General features: G+C 60.5%; 1 protein-coding gene across 3 annotated transcripts; it reads left to right on the top strand.

The window, feature by feature from the left end:
* Positions 1-648: 648 nt before the first annotated feature.
* ZNF444 (zinc finger protein 444) lies at positions 649-16,512 on the top strand. 3 transcript variants are annotated; one of them, XM_043600096.1, is made up of 4 exons: positions 649-838; positions 5,043-5,384; positions 13,880-13,964; positions 15,429-16,512. In XM_043600096.1, exons 2-4 carry the CDS (start codon positions 5,073-5,075, stop codon positions 16,016-16,018), a joined length of 987 nt encoding a protein of 328 aa, XP_043456031.1. In that variant the 5' UTR covers positions 649-838; positions 5,043-5,072; the 3' UTR covers positions 16,019-16,512. The 3 variants fall into 3 exon arrangements, with proteins under 3 accessions (XP_043456031.1, XP_043456030.1, XP_043456032.1); XM_043600095.1 differs by having other exon boundaries at positions 650-801; XM_043600097.1 differs by lacking the exon at positions 649-838 and adding an exon at positions 1,162-1,249.
* The last annotated feature ends 2,290 nt before the right edge of the window (positions 16,513-18,802 follow it).

The following is an 18,802-nucleotide window of genomic DNA, read 5'->3' as shown; positions in this document are numbered from 1 at the left end:
ACCACTTTTTCTTCCGGTTCCGAGATGGGGAAACTGAGGCAGTTGCCCTATCCGATGGGGGCACGCCATGGACGTGTGGCAGGAAGCCTCCTCTCCCGACTCACGCAGGAGAGGACACTGACGTCTGAAGCACTGAGGCTTGCGCCAGAGGAGCCGAACCAGAGGGCCCAGGGCGCCCCCGGGCCAAGCACGTCTACCTCCAACCAGGTCAGCGCCGCCGGGTACTATAGGGGAGGAAACGCGACCCATTGTTAAGGAGACAACCCGCAGGCCAGACAGGCGCAGAACTCTGGCGGGACCCCTCCTCTCTTATCGCCCAGATCGCCAGAGGATTTCACTCCCGAGCTCCCAGCACAAAACCTCCCCCCACTCAGGACAGCGCAGCCAACGCTCCTCCCTTTCCCTCCCACCGCCTCCCCCGTCGGCACGTCTCCGCAAGCACGGGCTCGCGCGCGAGCCAATGGGAGGCCCTATATACATTCTGGGAAATGTAGTCCAAAGCCCGGCGCGCTGAGAGGCCGCTGGCGGTGCTCAATGCACCTTGGGAAGTGTAGTTCTGGTGCCGTTAGAGCCATTCGGAGACAGGCGTGCGAGGGACGCCACGGCGAGGGGCCAACGGGACGCGTCCCTTGCCGCGATGCTTCCTGGGAAGTGTAGTTCTGGGTGAGGCCTGTAAGGCGGTGGTGTGGCGTGGAACGGACTACCCGGTCTCGGAGAGTTGGGGGAGGGAGGACGGATGAGTTGGCGCAAAGCCTGCCGGGGCATGGAGTCCCCGTGAGCTTTGTGCGCATGTGCGAAGAGGTGAGGGGGCTTGGGGGGCCTCGTCTGGGAGAGTGAGGTGAGCGAGGGGGGAAGGGGGGCTGGGAGGGGTGGTTGGACGCGCTTTGGGGAGAGGGGGGCTGGAGGCCAGAGGAGGGAGGGATGGGGAGCGGGGGGGGGGCGAGGGGAGAAGACGGGGACCAAGTAAAGCGGGAGGTGGGCGAGGGGGATGGGAGAGGGCACGGGGGGGGGAGGGGCTGGGGGAGGGCCGGGAAGTGGGAGGGGGCTGTGGCCCCTGGAGGTGGGGAACGCAGAGGCAAGTGAGCCGCCGAGGGAGGGGGGAGGGGCCGGGAAGGGGGAGGGTCCCCCCAGGGGTGGGGCCGGGGGCTCGGGGGCCCGCCCCTCTGGAGGGGTGCAGGTGGTTCATTTTGCCTCGACCTCGAGCGCGCGCGCGCGCGCGCCCAGGAGTTCTGGGAGTCCCCGGGACAAGGTGGGTCCCCTCGCTGCGCTCCCTGTGGACTGGAGCGCCCACCTCTGTGGCTGTGCTCAGGGGAGGAAGTTGGTTAGTGGGTGCAAGATGCCTCGAGGCTGCGTTTGCTGCTGTTGCCACCTGAAACTGCCCCTTCTCGCCCCCCTCCAGTCGCCCTCTTGCGTCTCCTGTTCCCGTTTAGAGTTGGATTTTAATGCGTGTTTGGTTAATAGCGGTGCCCCCTAGCACTCCACAAAGTAGCAGGAATTTCAGCTCTGACTCCAGTTGAGGACTTGCATAGCGCCTAGTGCTATTCTCAGCGTCTTTGTTGTCCTTGTATCTTGAATTCCTCCTGCGGTCTGGGATTGGTTTGATTTTTCTCCCCATTGTACAGCCCAGGCTGTGGAGAGTCCGTGTAAAAGGTGCTGTTGTATCTCGTCCAAGGACAGATGGCTGGTAGGTGGCCGAACTGGGATTTGCTGCAGGGCCCTTGTGCTCTGAGTAAATATTTGTCCAGTGGACCCGTGGCTCTCCACTGGGGTCGAGTTTGCCTCCCAGGGACATGTGGCAATATCTGGAAACATTTCTGGTTGTCGCAGTTGGGGAGATAGCCACTGGCATCTGGGGGAAGAGGCCAGGGATGTCGATAAACACGTTACGTTGCATGGGGCAGCTGCCACAACGTGGAATTATCTGGCCCCGGATATGACTGGTGCTGAGGTCTGGAAACCCTCAAGTGTACTAGGAGCTGGGCCGCTTCTAGTTCAGGTTCCCAGCAACCCCTGTGGGGAAGAAGCTGTTACACGAGTCCTGTGTCCCAGGTGCAGAAGTGAAGCCCACGAGTCCAAGGTCACACGGTGGGGCACGCAGCCAAGGTCCAGAGCCCATCTTTTCAGCATTCAGCTAGCCAAACGTGCTGTGCAGAGGTGCTGGGACTCTGGAGTCAGAACACTTCCAGGTTTGAATCCTGCCTCTAAGTGTTCATTTCTCCTGCTCACCATGGTACCCAGCTCACAGGGCTGTTGGGACGGTGGGGTGGGGGCAGTGTGGGGTGGGGGCAGCACTCAGTGGCTGTCTCCCAAAGCCTCCAGGGTGCCTGGTCGGGCAGGATGATACTCCTTGGACACAGACAACAGTGTCACAGATGCTTTTGTAGCAGTAGCAGGAGGCCCTGGACCCTCAGTGGGTGATAAGGATTGGTTTACAGGGTGGCATGAACTTGCTTAGCACTTAGTATGTGCTTTCTCAGGGTGGTGACCCCGGGACCCAGAGAAGGGTCCCGCTGGCCCTGCTGTGAGAAACTCAGTGTGGACAGCTGTGGGAACGTGGCTACCCATGACCCATGACTACAGGGCCCTGCCACTTGGTGCTGGGGCCTGGCTCCCTCAGGTCAGATTCCACTCCCTTCGGGGCTGGGGGGGGGAGGGTGTTTGTCACAGTACAGAAGGCTTCTGTGCATCCTTCGAGACTCAGCTCTGGCCCAGGTGTTCTGGAAACCCTACCCTGCCTCTCCCAGGCCCAGTCAGTGCTTAGATGGAGGGACGGGTAGGCAGGAGGTGGTCCTGCAGAGCCTAAGCTCTGCCCCTTACTAGCTGAGTAACTTCACTCTCTCCACTTGTGAAACGGGGGCCATAATACTCCTTTCAGAGGAAAGATCATCCTGTACGTGTCCTTTGAGTGCCAGCCAGCATGCTGGGCTCTCCTGGGGTCTCTTGCTCTCAATGAAGCTTGAATTCTTGTGAGGGAAAACAGCATACAATCACGACAGCCCATCTTGTTAAACGCTAAAAGGGAATTACTAAAGGGAAAGGTAACTGCAGGGAATGGGGTGTGGATGCTGTGCAAATCGGATGATTTGAGGAGACTCTCCAATGGGGGGGGGGGTGGGGAATCACATGGAGACCTCAAATATGAGAAGGAGCCGGCTGAGCAAGGGTTAGGAAGGAGAAGATAGCAGGTACAAAGGCCCTGGGATAGGACTTGCCTTAGGTCCAAGAAGATAATCGGGGAGGCAGTGTGGCTGAGTATAGAGAGCCAGGGATAGAAGGAAGAAATCAGAAAAGTAGGCGAGGAAGCAGTCAGAAGGTTTGGAGCGGGGAAGTGTCACAACGTGATTTCTATTAAGGAAAAAACCCCTTCCTGAGTGTTGTGGTGATTTGCAACTGGAGCGACACTCTCAGGAGCAGGGAGATGCTGCGGGAGCTGTGACAGCCGACCCAGCAATGAGATGATGCCTGTGGTCGGTGGTGTGGTGGTTAAGCGCCAGGGCTTTGCACTCAGGCTATCCAGGGGACTACCTCAGCTCAGCCGCTCACAGCCCGTGTCCATGCAGCCTCTGAAGACCTCACGGCACACCCAGAGAACGGGAGTAAAACAGGCAGTATCTCTTGTGATGAAATCCTTCTGACCTGCCAAGACCCAGGGGTCCCCGGACCCAGCGAGGACCTCTCTCCCAAGCCGGGGTCTCTCGGCCTTGGCACTGGACCATTCTGTGCCATGGGGCTCTCGTGTATGCTGTAGGACAGCTAGCAGCATCCCTGGCCTCTGCCTGCTGGACGCCAGAGGCACTGTTCCCCTCCCCCATCCAACAGTGAAAAATCTCCAGACATTTCCAGCTGTTTCCCCGGGGTCACGTCTGGGTTCCCTCCCTCAGGAAGGGGAAAGTGGAAGTAGGGGCACCTGGCTTCCTCGGGGGTGGGGGATCACACAGAGGAGAAGGGGACGATGGACATGGGTGAACTCCTGCAGTCTGCCACGTTTCCCAGTTCGTGGACGTGCTTGGGGGCCCATCCATGTATTCCTCCGCTCCATCACTGGCTGGGGGCTTTAACAGCAGACATCTGTCTGTCTTGGTTCTGGGGCCAGAGTCCAAGGTCAGGTGCTGGCAGATTGGGTGTCTGGGGAGGACCCGCTTCCTGACTGTGGACGGCAGGCTGGTTTTGTTCTCACAGGGCAGGTGGTGGGGATTTCTCTTCCGCCAAGGCCACCGATCCTGTTGGATGTGGACCTCATCCTCGTGACTTCCTGTCTTTCCCCAGTTGTATTGAGGTGTGATTGACGCGCAAGGTGGTGATGCGATGACGTGTGTAGACGTTGCGATGCAGTCGCCACAGTCGGTTCTGCTGACGTCCGTCACCTCTCGTTGGCTGACTTGTTTCTTGTGACGAGAACTCTGGGGATCGCGGCTCTCACGGCTTCTAGCAGGAGGCACAGTCACCGCACACATTAGACCCCCCCCACGACTGACCCATCCTCTAACGAAGCTCGCACCTTCCACCAGCTGCAGCCGGCATTGGTGGCCTCCTCGTCACCTCCCCACATCCCACATCCGGATGTTGTGCTGGGGTTAGAGCTCCGGCGTGACGATTTGGGGGTGGCTTTGCAGTAGGCGTCCCGAAGCAGCTGCCGTTGGGGACGCTGGGGATGGTGGGGTTTGTGCGTCATGCGGGCGAGCGGTTATGACGACAGTGGTGCTCACGATGGTGCCCTGCTCTGCTCACTTGAACTGGGAGGAAGAGACCGCATTGTCCACGGTCACCCCGCAGGGAGGTGACCTCCCCAGGACCGGGATCCGGGTGTCCATTCCTTGGGCACCTGCTGTGTGCAGGGCACTGAGCGCCACAAACCCCAGGCACCTTCCCCCTCAGGCCCTCTGCCGAGCAAGATAGGGGAGACTGAGGCACAGAGAGACGCCGCCCCTCACTGCAGGTCACTGGGCTCCTGGGGGTGCCCCCCTCACGGCGACGGTGGGAGGAGGTGGCGGTTTCTAGCATCGCGGGCCCAGCTCTCACCGTGCTCACTTCCCTCCCCACAGGCCCGCTGTCCCTGCGGGGCTCACGACCCCATGGAGGGCCCGTGTCCCCAGCCCGTGAAGCAGGAAGGCCAGGCTGCCGAGGGCCTGGCCCTGGACTCACCGTGGCACCGCTTCCGCCACTTCCACCTGGGAGACGCGCCGGGCCCCCGCGAGGCGCTGGGCCTGCTCCGAGCGCTGTGCCGGGACTGGCTGCGGCCCGAGGTGCACACCAAGGAGCAGATGCTGGAGCTGCTGGTGCTGGAGCAGTTCCTGAGCGCCCTGCCCGCGGACATCCAGGCCTGGGTGTGCAGCCGCCGGCCCCAGAGCGGGGAGGACGCCGTGGCCCTGCTGGAGGAGCTCTGGGTGAGCCGCGGAGGGGGGGGAGGGCTGCTCGCACGCGCGCCCCTCGGCCGCCACCTCCGCGCGCCGGCTCGCTCAGAGACTGGCCTCCCTCCCGCCTCGCCCCTGCAGACCTACAGAAGGAGGCTGGTCTTAGCGGGTAGGAGTGACGCTTCATGCGTCAGCAAGCACACCAGGCAAGCCCCGGGCGGCCGGTCGTGGGGCGGAGAGAGTCCGGCATGGAGAGCAGTGCAGGTGGTCCCTGAGACCACCCTGCCGGTGGACCCTTGTGCGGCTTTGGGGTCTCCCAGAGACCTATGTGGAGCGAGTCAGGAGGAGGACTCCGTGAAAGCCGTCTTGTTTACCGTGCTGGTGATGCTGCTCACGTTGTTGGCAGGAGGACGAGGATGCAGCTTCAGCAGAGGCAGGAGGCACAAGGGCAGGGTCCGGGCAATGGGAGGATGCAAGGGTGGGTCCAGGTGCTGAGAGATGCAGGGGTGGGGTCTGGAGGAGCCCCACCCACAAGGAGCCTCCGACCTCCCCCTCACATGGCATGAGGGCGGCTGACTCCTCCCGGCAACATTATATGACCACGTGTGTGCAGTCTGGCCGGCTGGAGTGGGGGGTGGCTCCCTGAGCCGTGGTGGTGCCCCGAGTGCTTACTGGGGCTACAGGCACGACCCACCTCGCTCTCCAGCCCCCCTGCAGGGAGCAGGTGCAGCGTCTGAAAGTCACCGTTGTACCTCGTATTGTTGGACCCAGATGGTGTGGCCCCAGGCCCCCAGGCAGGTAGGATGCCCCAGGGGCTTGGAGGTCACCTCCCCGTGGTGGTTGAGGGCAAAGGTCAGCCATCCCTTTGGGGGAGGCTGCACTCTTTAGTAAATGCAGGGGTCGCCCAACTGGCCAGTGGGCCAGCCTTGCCCCCACCCATCCTGGACCTCTCTGGATGCACAGCCTTGCCTGTCCTGTGCATTGCCGGTGGCCGCCTTCACCACAAGGGCAAGGTGAGGCAGTGGGGACACAGGCCGGGGGGCCAGCCCAGCCAAGATCCTCTACTCCGGCCACTGCAGGAAAAGCCTGCCAGTCCCTGGTTCAGAGCAGCGCTGTCCAGTTAGAAGTAGGACTCAGGCCAGTTCTGGGATCCTGAGCCTTCTAGGAGCAGGTTGGGAGGCCAAAGGGAGCCTTCTAGGAGCTCTTCGGGAGGGCTGAAGAGAAACCAGTCGGTTTAATCCTGATAGGTGACTTGGTTGAGCTTAGCATAGCCAGGTTGTGACCCTCTGGGCACGTGGCACTTGGCACCTTTCCGGGTGCTCAGCAGCCACATGTGGCCGCGTGGTGCCAGCGACCCACCGTGCAGAGACCAGGAGGAGAGCAGCCAAGACGAGGGAGCAGCCGGAGCCCAGCCCAGGCCGGCACAGAGGCTGGCGGGTCAGAGGCCGGTGGACAGGGGGAATGAGGAGTTGGAAAGATGGCAGGATGTCGTTGCGAGCGTCTGTGGGGCACTGTCGGGTGCCAGGGACGCAGTTGTGGTCCTTTGTGTCTTCCTGCATCTCTGATACCCTCTCCACCCTTCCCTGGGACGAGCCTCACCCCTCTGTTTCCTCCCCTCAGGCGGCTTCTCTGGGTCATTGTGTCCCAGGGTTGCTTGTGTGTTTCTTCTTGCTGCCTCCGTAACAAATTCCTGCAGACCCCGTGCCTTAAAGACGATGCAGACTTACCCACTCAGGGTTCTGGAGGTCAGCGGTCTGACTCGGGTCTCGCTGGCTGAAACCAGGGTGTGGGCTGTGCTCCTTTAAGAAGGAGGCTCCAGGGGGGATTCCATCCCCAGAAGGAGGCTCCAGGGTGGGGGGGATCTGTCCCCAGAAGGAGGCTGGGTGGGTGGGGGGAAGGGATCCGCCCCCAGAAGGAGGCTCCGGCGGGTGGGGGGGATCCATTCCCAGAAAGAAGGGGAGGGGGGATCTGTCCCCAGAAGGAGGCTCCAGGGCAGGGGGGTGGGGATCTGTCCCCATAAGGAGGCTGGGGGGCATCTGTCCCCAGAAGGAGGCCCAGGGGTGGGGATCTGTCCCCAAAAGGAGCCCCAGGGGGAGGGGGGATCCGCCCCCAGAAGCAGGCAGGGGAGTGGGGTGGAATCCATCCCCAGAAGCCCCAGAAGGAGGTCCCGGGGGAGTCCGGGGGGGGGGGGTCCGCCCCCAGAAGGAGGCCCCAGGAAGGCATCCGTCTCCTGCCTCTCCCAGCTTCCGGGGCGCCCACGTGCTGTGGCTCGTGGCCTTCTTCCCCTTCCTCCGTCTGCAGAGTGCCTCACTTGACCTTTGCTTCCAAGGTCACATCCCCTCCTGACCCTCAGCTATCCCTCTTTCACACAGAACACTCCCATGATGACATGGGGCCCTTCGGGATGATCTGGGATTGTCCCCACACATCAGGATCCTTAAGTCAGTCACATCCTCAGTGTCCCAGCCCTTTTGACACGGGAAGTCACAGAGTCACGAGCTCTGGGATTAGGATCAGGGTGTGGACGTCGTCAGGGGCACTGCTGTGCCTGGCCAGAGGCAGGTGTGTGCACAAGGAAGTGGGGGGTCCTCGATTCTTGTAGAGTCGTGGTTCCCGATGACCCTCCGCTTGGAGGAGGCCTCCCCGTGTGCCCAGGTGTCTTCACCGCCCCTTCTGTGTGTTCTCTCCCGTTCTGGTAGGAGAGCAGGACTCGGGCTCAGAGCCGTCCAGGGCTCAGGGCTCTGGGGTGGCGCCATTTTACGTGATCGCGCTGAATTGTCCACAGTGTCCCTGTGATGCCCTTGCCCCGCTTCCGGTGTGACTCACGACCATTTAGTTGAAAGTTGTGGACAGTGGTTATCGCTAAGGTGTTAGGCCATTGCGGTGATGCTGTGGGAGGTGCAGGGAGAGCTGGCATCTGGGAAACGCCCCCAGGACTAGGACTGCTCTGGTCTGTGGGTGCCCATCCTCGGCGGAGCCTGCCAGGACGAGTTGTGTGTGCTCGGGGGTCCGGCTGTGTCTCCAGACCTGGCCTCTCATTAGAGCACGTGGAAGCTTCAAGAAACACTCTTGGAGGGTCTCACGCTCAGGTGCTGAATCCGTTGTGACAGTGTGAGGAGCTGTGGCTTTGGCTGTGTGTTTCTTTTTTTTTTTTTTTTTTTTTAACGTTTATTTATTCTTGAGACAGAGACAGAGCATGAATGGGGGAGGGTCAGAGAGAGAGGGAGACACAGAATCCGAAACAGGCTCCAGGTTCTGAGCTGTCAGCACAGAGCCCGACGCAGGGCTCGAACCCACGGACCGCGAGATCATGACCTGAGCTGAAGTCGGAGGCCTAACCGACTGAGCCACCCAGGCGCCCCTTGGCTGTGTGTTTCTAACATTTCCAGGGGGCATATGGTTCTTTCTGCTGTTAACACGCGGTGGCTAATCGTAACCACAGCCACAGTCAGGACACAGAGCCGTTCAGTCACCCCAGGGCCCCAAGTGCTGCCCTCACGGCCCCGTCACCCTGGGGCCCTGTGTGCCCGTTACTCATTTAGCCCATCCCCCACCCACCTCCCCTCTAGCAACCCCTAGCTTGTTCTCTATATTTCAGAGTCTTTTATGGTCTGTTTCTGTTTTTATTTTATTTTCCTTCCCTTCCCATATGTTCTGTTTTTTTCTTTCTTAAATTACACATGTGAGTGATACCATATGTCTTTCTGTGACTTATTTCACTTAGCATAATACTCTCTAGTTCCTTCCACATAGTTGCAAATGGCAAGATTTCATTCTTTTCCATCTCCGAGTAGTATCCCATTGCGTACATACACCACATCCTCTTTATCCATTCATCCGCCGATGGACATTTGGGCTCCTTCTATAATTTGGCTTTTGTTGATACTGCTCTGTAAACATCGGGGTGCATGTGCCCCAAGTGTGTGTAATTTTAGAACAAGTTGCCAAAATGCTTCCTGAGTGGCTTCTCACTTGGCGTCCCCGCAACCGCGTACGAGACTCCACGCTTCTAAGGACTCCCCCCCCCCCCCCCCCCCGATTCCAGGGGGCTGAAAGAAATCCCTACCTGGCTAAGCCAGCCTTGTGGAACTCGTTACTTCTTTATGGTTTGTCTAATGGCCAGAACGTAGACTCTAGGGCGCAGGGGCCTTTGTCTCGTTCACCAGTGCTTCCCTGCTTTCAGTAGTGCCTGGTGCATAGTAGGTGCTCCAAAAAGTGCTTGCCAGCAAGTGGATGAGTAGCCTCCCCGGCCTCCCTCGTCTGTCCTGGGAGAGAAGATTTGACGTGGGCAGCGGTGTGAGGTCTCCTGTCACCTCTGTTGAGGGAGAGCCTGGTCTGTTCTGCAGGTGATGGGGAGGTGGATGGGGCTGAACCTACTTGCCTGCTGTCAGTCACCCGAGTCCGGTCCAGGCACACCGTAGCCAAGGGGCTGGGCGTCCGCCAGCCCGGGAAGCCCGGAGGAAAGCTGGTGGGCAGGCAGGAGCGGGGAGGCCCAGCTGTGATCAGCACAACAGGAAACACCCGCCAGTCTGTGCCTCAGAGGTCAGCACTCAGGGGAGTCCTGAGGCTTCAGAGAAGAGAGCACAGGTCCACTGTCAGCCGTGAAAGCCAAGGTCGGCGGATGGACCTGTGGGGCTGGCAGGAAGGTGAGGGGGCGTCGTGGCCGTGGCTCAGGGTGGCTGGCGGGGCTCACCGAGGTGACGCATCTGAGCGCTTAGCAGGACTTGGGCCAGACCCCAGACCCGTGCGAGACGGACGTCCCGCCTTCTTGCTGTGGCCTGCAGGGCCCGTGGCCCTCGCCCCCCGCCCCTTGCCCGGTAGAGCTCAAGTAAGTACACGGACGAGCACCAGGATGGGAAGTGTGGACGTGCACCCCGGGGTCCTGACTGCCAGGTGGCTCAGTGCACAGCCCTCAGGGGTTCCCCCAAGGATGCCCTCGCTGTGACACCACCTGCAAGTCTGGGGATCCCCAGGACCAGCCTGGGTTCCGTAATTCCTGAGAAGGACTCAGGACTTCAGATGCGTTTCAGTGAAGGACGTGGAGTCCAGTTAGCAAAGGCGAGAGGCCCGCGGGCAGGGCCCGTGAAGCTCCTCGCCCAGGGGCGCCGTGTGGACGACGCCTGCTCGTGCCAACCAGGGAGGCTCCCCAGACTGCCATCCACGGTTTTTATTGGGGGTCAGCCGTATAGACACAGCTGACCACCTCATGGCTCCCCCTCATCTCCACCTCTCTGGAGGCTACAAGTCCCCATAAATCCCATTGTCAGCACGGCCTCCCTGTCTCTGCCTGCGGCCCTGGGGCCTCAGTATCCTCTGTCACAGATGAAGGTGTGAGTCCCACAGAGTCCCACAAAGGCCAACCTGCCTGAGGCCACATGGCCAGTTAGGGGGCAGCGGGAGGAAAAGAACCCGCAGGCCCTCGCTCTAGATTCTGCTCTGACCCCTGCTGTACAGCGGATACTGAGTCCCCGACGCCTGGCCCAGGGCGTCAGCCTTATCCCCACCGCCAGTCTGCCTGGGTATCTTCTTGTGGACGGTGCTTGGTCTCCGCACGGTCTAGCGTCCGCTGTCCGGGAGCTCAAACCAGAGCCGCAGGACATCCGTAGGGTCCTCCAGAGGAAGCAAGGGCGTTCAGCCTGTGCGGGCCCCAGAACTGCCAGGAGAGCCTGCTGGCAGTGCAGCGTCCTGGGCTCTGCTCACGGCGTGCTGACCTGGCCGCAGTGGAGGCCAGTGAGGGCGGGCACCTGCGGGTTGCAGGAGCCCCGCTGGGGGCCAGGGAGCAGGTGGTACCCCAGATTGTACCCTTGGACTCGGAGAGACCGAGTGCACCTCAGCCCCTGTGCACCGACCCTGGAGGGGCAGGAACTTGCTCGGGGTCCCACGAGTGGGTGTGTGGCTGGAGGCACCTAGGGACCTAGTCGGTCACGGGCCAAACCCTGACCCCACGCTTCGGTTCCCCCTTATGTCAGGACATCCCCTTTTAGGAAACCCTCCTTCATCAGAGCGAAGGCAGACGGTTTTGCCCTTTGATACGTCCGTTGTTCACTCACTTGGCGTCTGCCGAGGGGCCCGGGCCCTCTCCCGTGGTGGTGGGACTGTGCGGTGTCTGCGGTTCCCATGATGGTTAGACACGGGGCTGCCCTGTGAGCCACCAGTGCCCCTCCTGGGAGTCGTCCACATGGAACTCGTCCCTTCTGTGAGGTCAACGATGGCAGGACAGCGGCATCTGTGACAGCCAGAAAGTGGAAACGACCCCTGTGGGGACCCACCGAACAGATAAACACACGTGGTCCAGCTTCACAATGGAGCGATACTCAGCCACGTGCAGTGGAAGCAGCCACGCAGCTGGGGCGACCGTCACACACACAATGTGGGAAAGGGAAGAAGTCGGTCGAAAGAGACCATGTGTTGCAAGATTCCATTAATGCGGCATCCAGAACGTTCCTAACACTTTCCCAGCTCCTTCTACGGGGCAAGCATTACTTTGACATGCAAAACCAAAGAGCTTACAAGATAAGAAAACTGTGGGCCAGTATCCCCAATCTCAAAATAATTATATTTCAGGAACCGTCCACCCCCCCCCCACCCCAGAAAAGTACCTAATTATCGTGTGGTTCTGTGTCAAGTTCTAGAACGTGAAAACCGCCCGGTAGCGGTGAGAAACGCACCAGCAGGTGCGGAGGCGTAATGGGGAGGAGGCGGAGGGATCACAGACGTGCACAAGGAGATTTTCAGGGGCTGCTAGATGTGTCCGCCATTCCGATTGTGATGGTGGCTTCACGCATGTATACGTGTTGAAATTTAATTGATCGTATGCTTTATTCAACGTTTATTTATTTTTGGGACAGAGAGAGACAGAGCATGAACGGGGGAGGGGCAGAGAGAGAGGGAGACACAGAATCGGAAACAGGCTCCAGGCTCTGAGCCATCAGCCCAGAGCCCGACACGGGGCTCGAACTCACGGACCGCGAGATCGTGACCTGGTTGAAGTCGGACGCTTAACCGACTGCGCCACCCAGGCGCCCCTGATCGTATGCTTTAAATGTGTGCATTTATTGTACGTCTGTTCTGAGTAAAGCTGTTGTGAAGTGCAGTGTACTGGGGACCAGGGTAGGGCCTGTTCCCAAGTCACACAGGGTCCTAAGCCTGCGTGTAATGGCAGGGATGTGGGCTCCGCCAGGTCCTGAAGGACATGTAGAAGGTAGACAGGGGAAAGGGGACGAAGAGTGGGTTCCAGGCAGAGAACAGAACGAAGAGTAGAGGTTTGAGAGAGCCTGGCACACTCGGGGCGCCGTAAGCGTTCTACTGTGGGGCTCCAGGCAGGACCCTGGCGAGAGGCGGGGCCGGGCGCGTGGGCCTCGTGCGCCACAGTAGCAGCAAGCAGCGGTGTGGCACGTGCAGCACCATGACACCCTGAGCTGCACCAGTGGCCGGGAACCAGTTCAGTCTGCCGGAGCAGAAAAGCGACCACGCAAAGTACTCATCCTGCCACCACCAGGCAACGTAGGCGTCACAGATTCCGCACGTTTGAGAAAGGCTTCGGAAGCTTCCTGAAGACTCTCCTTGCTAGGTGAGAGAATTTTAGGCATTACTAGGGCACCTGGGTGTCTCAGTCAGTGAAGCAGCCGGCTCTTGGTTTTGGCTCAGGTCGTGATCTCACGGTTGGTGTGTTTGAGCCCCACGTCAGGCTCCATGTTGACACTGGTGCCTGCTTGGAGTTCTTTCTCTCCCTCTCTCTTTCTCCCCCTCCCCCTCTTGCTCTCTCACTCTCTGTGTTTCTCTCTGAAAATAAACTTAAAAAAAAAAGATTTTAGGCATTGCTGACTTCCATCCTAAACATTACACTTGAAAGAAGTACAATGTGAGAGGTAGGGTTGGATGTGTGGAACTCAGTAGTCAACTGCATCAGCACCAGGATTCTGATCTGTTCCTTGGGGGGCAAGGGCTTGAGAAACATTGACAATAGCGTAAAGGAACCTAAATTAGTCTGAAACATTTTCAGTAACCTTGGTGTTCCTGGCTGGCACCATCGTGCTCAGAAGCGGTCCACCACTTGTGCTGAGAAAAAAATCCATTCCTGATGGAAGAAAAAACTTTATTTTTTTCTTGAGTTAAAGGTAGCTTATGTGTTTCTGTTGTGTATTTTGTCAAGAAGTTTGCACTTTACCCAAAGGGCAGTAAAAAGCTAAGGCAGGATTTAGAGAAGGTGCATCAGTTGTCTGTTGCTACATACAAGTCACCCCAAACTGGGCAGCTTGTGACAACAAACATTTGTTGTCCACAGTTTCCACGGGTCAGGAATTTGGGGCACATCTGGCACAAGTGTCTCAGGTTGTGGCTGAGGCTGGAGGGTCCACTCCCCAGATGGGTCCCTCACATGGTGGCCAGCAGGAGGCCTGGTGGCCGGCTTCCCCCGGAGCTTGTGATAGGACCTGATGACTGTCTGAATGGAGCAGGGGTCGCAGGGGAGAAAAGTAGAGGCTATCGCTGTGGTCTCTCAGTTCTGAGTGTCGTATCTCTCGTTTCAGGGACCAGCAATGAGGGCACCTCAGGATGTGACGGAAGGCTCTGGGGTGGCTGTCGGAAAGGAAGATGGTGTGATGATGCCTTTAGGTGAGTAGCTTACCCCCCTTTGACACTGTGCTCCCCTCTTACCCTGAAGGTGTTCTCCTCCTGCCTGCCATTCATTCGTTCAGTGAACATTCGTGGTGTCCCTGCCGTGTGCCAGGCCCTGAGCTGGGCACCAGGGCTGGAGATGGGTCAGACACGCCCCCATGGAGGGCACAGTGAGTGGGGGGGTCAGGATAGCAGGTGCCCGGTGACATGCACCAGCTGTTGGCGAGTGATAGGCACTGTCCTGCCAGTCTCCTGCAGCCTGCGTTGCCACATGGGAACGTGGGCACAGTACGTCTACGGTTTTTCCTCAAGAGAAGACAGAAGTGTAGATTTCTAGGATGTTGCCTGATTTTTAAACATTTTTTGTATTTTTAAATACACTGCCGTGCACCAAGCCCACGTCACCTTTGGCTGCCCAGCTGGTACACTCGGCTCTCCGGAAGCCTAGATCTAACAGCAGCAACCCGAGGCCAGGAGAACTCAAGCAGCTTGCCTGAAGCCACACAACAAGTCAGGGCCAGAGCCAGATAGGGATTGGGGCTTCTGCCCGATAGTAGGTGTCTCTGCACCCACTCCACAGGCTGGGGGGAGGCCGGGACAGCACGGCTTGGGACCTGGTGGTTGGCATGGAAGGGTGGGACAGGAGGACCAGACTCTTCAGTTGTGCTGGAACTGTTTTTTGTAAGTTGAGTCATGAGCTGGAAGCTTGTGAGGCAAGTCGGATAGAAACGGGTTGCGTATCTACCTGGAACGCCACAGAGCAGTTTGAAAGCCGGGAGAAAGGAAATGAGGTTCATTCGTCCACCTGACTTAACCTGCTTACCTACCCATCTGTCTGTCCACCCAGATACCCACTTGGACGCTGCCTGCTGCCCACCCCCTTCCCCGGGCAAGCAGTCAGCCTGCCCACTCACCCACTAACTCGCTCAACCAACCCCCCCATCCCCCCCCCACCCCCCACTAACCTAGCCGTCTACTCCCTCCTCGCCCACTGTTCACCCATCAGTCTGCCTCCCTACTCATTCATTCATCTGTCTCCCTACTTCCCCTCCCATCCATCCCCCCACCCATCCATCTACACCCTGGACTTCGGATTCATTCATCTGCCCATCTCCTCCTCCGCCCACCCACCTGCTGACCTGCCTTCACCCATCAAGCCCCTCCTCTGTACACCACGAATTTCACATCCATTCACCCATCCTCCCTCATATCCGTGCATCCGTGCATTTATTTGGCGATGACTTTGCGGTGTGTACCAAGCACCGTGCTGGGTACAGGGCTCCTAGGGGTGAATAAGCAGCCTGCAGTCAAGTCAGCCCTTCTCCCGCCCTGTGGTTTCCAGGCATTAAGCATTCCCCACCCGCTCCAGCGGGGGGCCCTTCATCCCCGGCCTGCCCCTGCCCTCCCCGCCCCCGCCGTCTGCTGAGCCACCTGCCCTCACCCTGTGCCTCTGCCCGGCAGGAGATGCGGTCCCCGGGGCTGAGGTGCTGGCGACGGGGGACCCCCAGGCCGCGCGCCCCTACAAGCAGGAGCCCGGCAGCCCTCCGCCGGCCCCGGCGGCCCCACCTGCGCCCGGCCCGCCCGCCTTGCCGGCGGCCCCGGGCACCGCCTCCTGCCCCGAGTGCGGCAAGGCCGCCCTGAAGCCTGCGCACCTGCTGCGCCACCGGCAGAGCCACTCGGGCGAGAAGCCGCACGCCTGCCCCGAGTGCGGCAAGGCCTTCCGGCGCAAGGAGCACCTGCGGCGCCACCGCGGCACGCACCCCGGCGGCCCGGGGCCGGCCCTGCGCCCGCTGCCCGCGCGCGAGAAGCCGCACGCCTGCTGCGAGTGCGGCAAGACGTTCTACTGGCGCGAGCACCTGGTGCGCCACCGCAAGACGCACTCGGGGGCGCGGCCGTTCGCCTGCTGGCAGTGCGGCAAGGGCTTCGGGCGCCGCGAGCACGTGCTGCGCCACCAGCGAATCCACGGCCGGGCGGCGGGCGGCGCGGGGGGGGCGGCGGCGGGCCCGGGGGGCGGGGGCGGGGGCGCGTTCCCGGCCTGGCCCCTGGGGTAGCGCCCGCCTCCCTCTGCCCTCGGTGCTGCCCGGGCCCGCAGCCCCCCTCCGGTGCCTGCTCCGGCTCCTCTGCCGGCCCGGGCTGTCACGTTGTCCTTTTGCTCTTTCTGTCCCCTCCCCACTTTCGTGTTACGGCTTCAAAGCCCTCCCAGGCCCTCGCACCCTACTCGGTGCGCCCACAGGCCCCGCCTCCCCTTCCCTCCGCACCTGCCTCCCGCCCTGGCGGGAAGGACGCCCGAGGCCCAGGAGCCCAGAAGTGGAGCCTGGATCCGGAGGAGGGCCGAAGGAGGGAGACCCTTCCCCGTCTGGGGGAGGGGGGGGAGAGGACGGGAAGGGGCCAGTGGTTCCCACAGGACGGTCGGGCTCTGCTAGTTGGCTCCTTGGCCTTGCTTCTCTCTGCGGCCGGAGGCGTTTGATGGACAGATGGCTGCTCCTGGGAGGCGCCGCGGAGACAATTCAGCATATGGAGAGTAATAAAGTCATTGAGTTGTGCACCCCGCAGTCCCAGGTTCTGTTGTGGCCAGGCCCGACCTGGACCCCCACCATCGCCAGGAGGCCGTGGGCACCATTTCCTCGTCCTTGCGCCTGGAGACCAGGGGGAGGTGGGTTCCATCCGGCCCACGAAGGGCCTGGGTGTGGCTCGCCGCACTGCTCTCTTACGGAGGCTGGCCTTGGAGGAGCCTTGGAGGCTGGGGTTCTGCAGTCAGTCTGTGGCTTCCTGGCCGCATGATCTTAGATCTCACGCGCTCTGGGCTCCCGTGTTCACGTCTGTAAGCAGCAGATTTAAATGGGCATTGCTAGAGTGTTAATTGTGGGAGGCCACCCATTCATGGGGACCCCTGAATACCGTTTTCAGTAGGTCTGGGGTAACCCAGTTTGCGAAGAGAGGAATCCAGTCTGTTGCTGAGGATGGGGTATGAGCTCGGGGGCCATGGGTCTGGGACCTCGCAGAGGTGGTTGAGGAGGGGCCTGGGTGCGGCTCACTGTTGAATGCAGTCCCTGGGCAGCCTCATCAGGGTGCTGTCTCCCCCACCCCTTGTCCTCATCTCAGTGCAGAGTCCTGGGGTCCAAACCCTGGTGCCTTCCCTAGGAAGGTGCTGGTGCATCTGACCACCAAGACCCAGGCCACACTCCATGCCCTAGCTGCAAGCGGGTCTGGGAAAGTGGCCAGCTAGACTGTCGGGCAACTGTAGCCAGAGGCTGGCTCCACCTTCCAAGACCTGTGAGGCAGGACCGTCCCCACAGCTGAGGCAGGTCTGGGTGGCTGGCAGCGTCTGGGAATGTCCAGCGTGTACTCCGAGGTCTCCGCCCCCGCCTGTGAGTCGGAAGTCCAGTGGTCAGTGAAGGCGGACACAGAGCACTGGTAGCGTGAGCGGCCCGCACACACCTTTGTCACGGTGCCCTCCTCACGGCCAGGGCGCCGTGTACCTGTGCCCGCTGTCCTCCTGAGGAAAGAGGCCTGGAGAAGCAGCGTCTGCAGCTGCAGGACCTCAGCAGGGCGGTAGGGGGAGCTGAGGAGTGGGGGCGGGGCCTGAGGACGGGGTTCCTGTGCGAACAGCAAGTCCTGTGTCACGTGCTGACATCCACCCTGTGTCACGTGCTGACATCCACCGTCTCACTTACCACCACACCCAACGAGGCAAGTGCTGCTGCCACCCCCGTTCATAGATGGAGAAACTGAGGCTCCGAAAGGGGAAGCGACTGGGTCATGGCCGTGGGTGTGAACCGGGTGGTCTGACCCCAGTGCCTTGCGCCCACTCATCACGCAGTGACCGTTGACAGGCTCCTGTGTCACTCGGCTCCCCGCCTCTGCCAGCAGCGCGGACACTGCTCCGTCCCTTAGGGCAAGCTCCCCTATACCCTGGTTTGCTCCGGGACCCCCCCCCCCCCACACACACACTGTGTCCATCGGTGTGGACCCCCACTTCCCCCTGTGTCCTCGTGACCCTCCGTCCTGGTTAGGGTTGGAGGGGCCACTGAAGACGCATCTAAGGAGATAGGGAGATGGGCACCCAGGTGTTCTCCCCTCAGTGCTCGCCAGCGGGCACATCCGTCTAACCTCAGCTTCCACGGCCAAGGTGGGCCGCGTCTCCCTCCGAGACCTGGGGGCGGCCCCCCGACCGGAAGGACATGTTAGAAGGCTGAAACAAGCTTCGTGCCAGCTGCTGGGGGTGCAGAGCGCTCCAGACGGGGTCACCGGGGGGTCACCAGACACACCCACTCAATGTGGCTGGGGCGGCACCGAGTGGGGGGGGGCGTGAATGTCCATCCCCTGGAGAGTGGGGGAGGGGTGCACCCACATTGTTGGGAAAAGCCCAAGGTTTGGAAATAAGGACAAAATTCAACGGTGCCTCCTTATAAAATCACGGTAGAGCATTCAAAAATAAATCCTCTCTGAGGGTCATCTTGTAAGGAAACCATGTTTGACCCACCATCGTTTGGAGGCTGCTGTCTGCCACTCCCGCCGTTTCCAGGTTAACGTGCTCCAAGGTGGTTCCTGCGAGGTCTTTCTTGAGTGTGGTAGACCAGGTATAAGCCCAGGGTGTTACGGTTCACTGTCCCGCGGTCCATCACCCGTCTGGACGCAGCAGCCTTGCTCCCCGCTAACCACGCAGTCTGCCCTCGAATGCCTCTTCCCTACGACCTCTGGCATTAGCCACAAATGAGCTAAATAAAATGGTTTTGCACAAACCAACAGTGATGGGGAGCCCAGAAGGGAGGGCGTGAGGGTCGCAGACTTCGTCTCAAGAGAAGGGAGCAGGTAAAAGCCAGCACCGCGCCCCC

The sequence above is a fragment of the Prionailurus bengalensis genome, chromosome E2 (assembly GCF_016509475.1).
Source record: "Prionailurus bengalensis isolate Pbe53 chromosome E2, Fcat_Pben_1.1_paternal_pri, whole genome shotgun sequence".
Classification (NCBI taxonomy): domain Eukaryota; kingdom Metazoa; phylum Chordata; class Mammalia; order Carnivora; family Felidae; genus Prionailurus; species Prionailurus bengalensis.
This window is presented reverse-complemented; position numbering and strand designations above follow the sequence as displayed.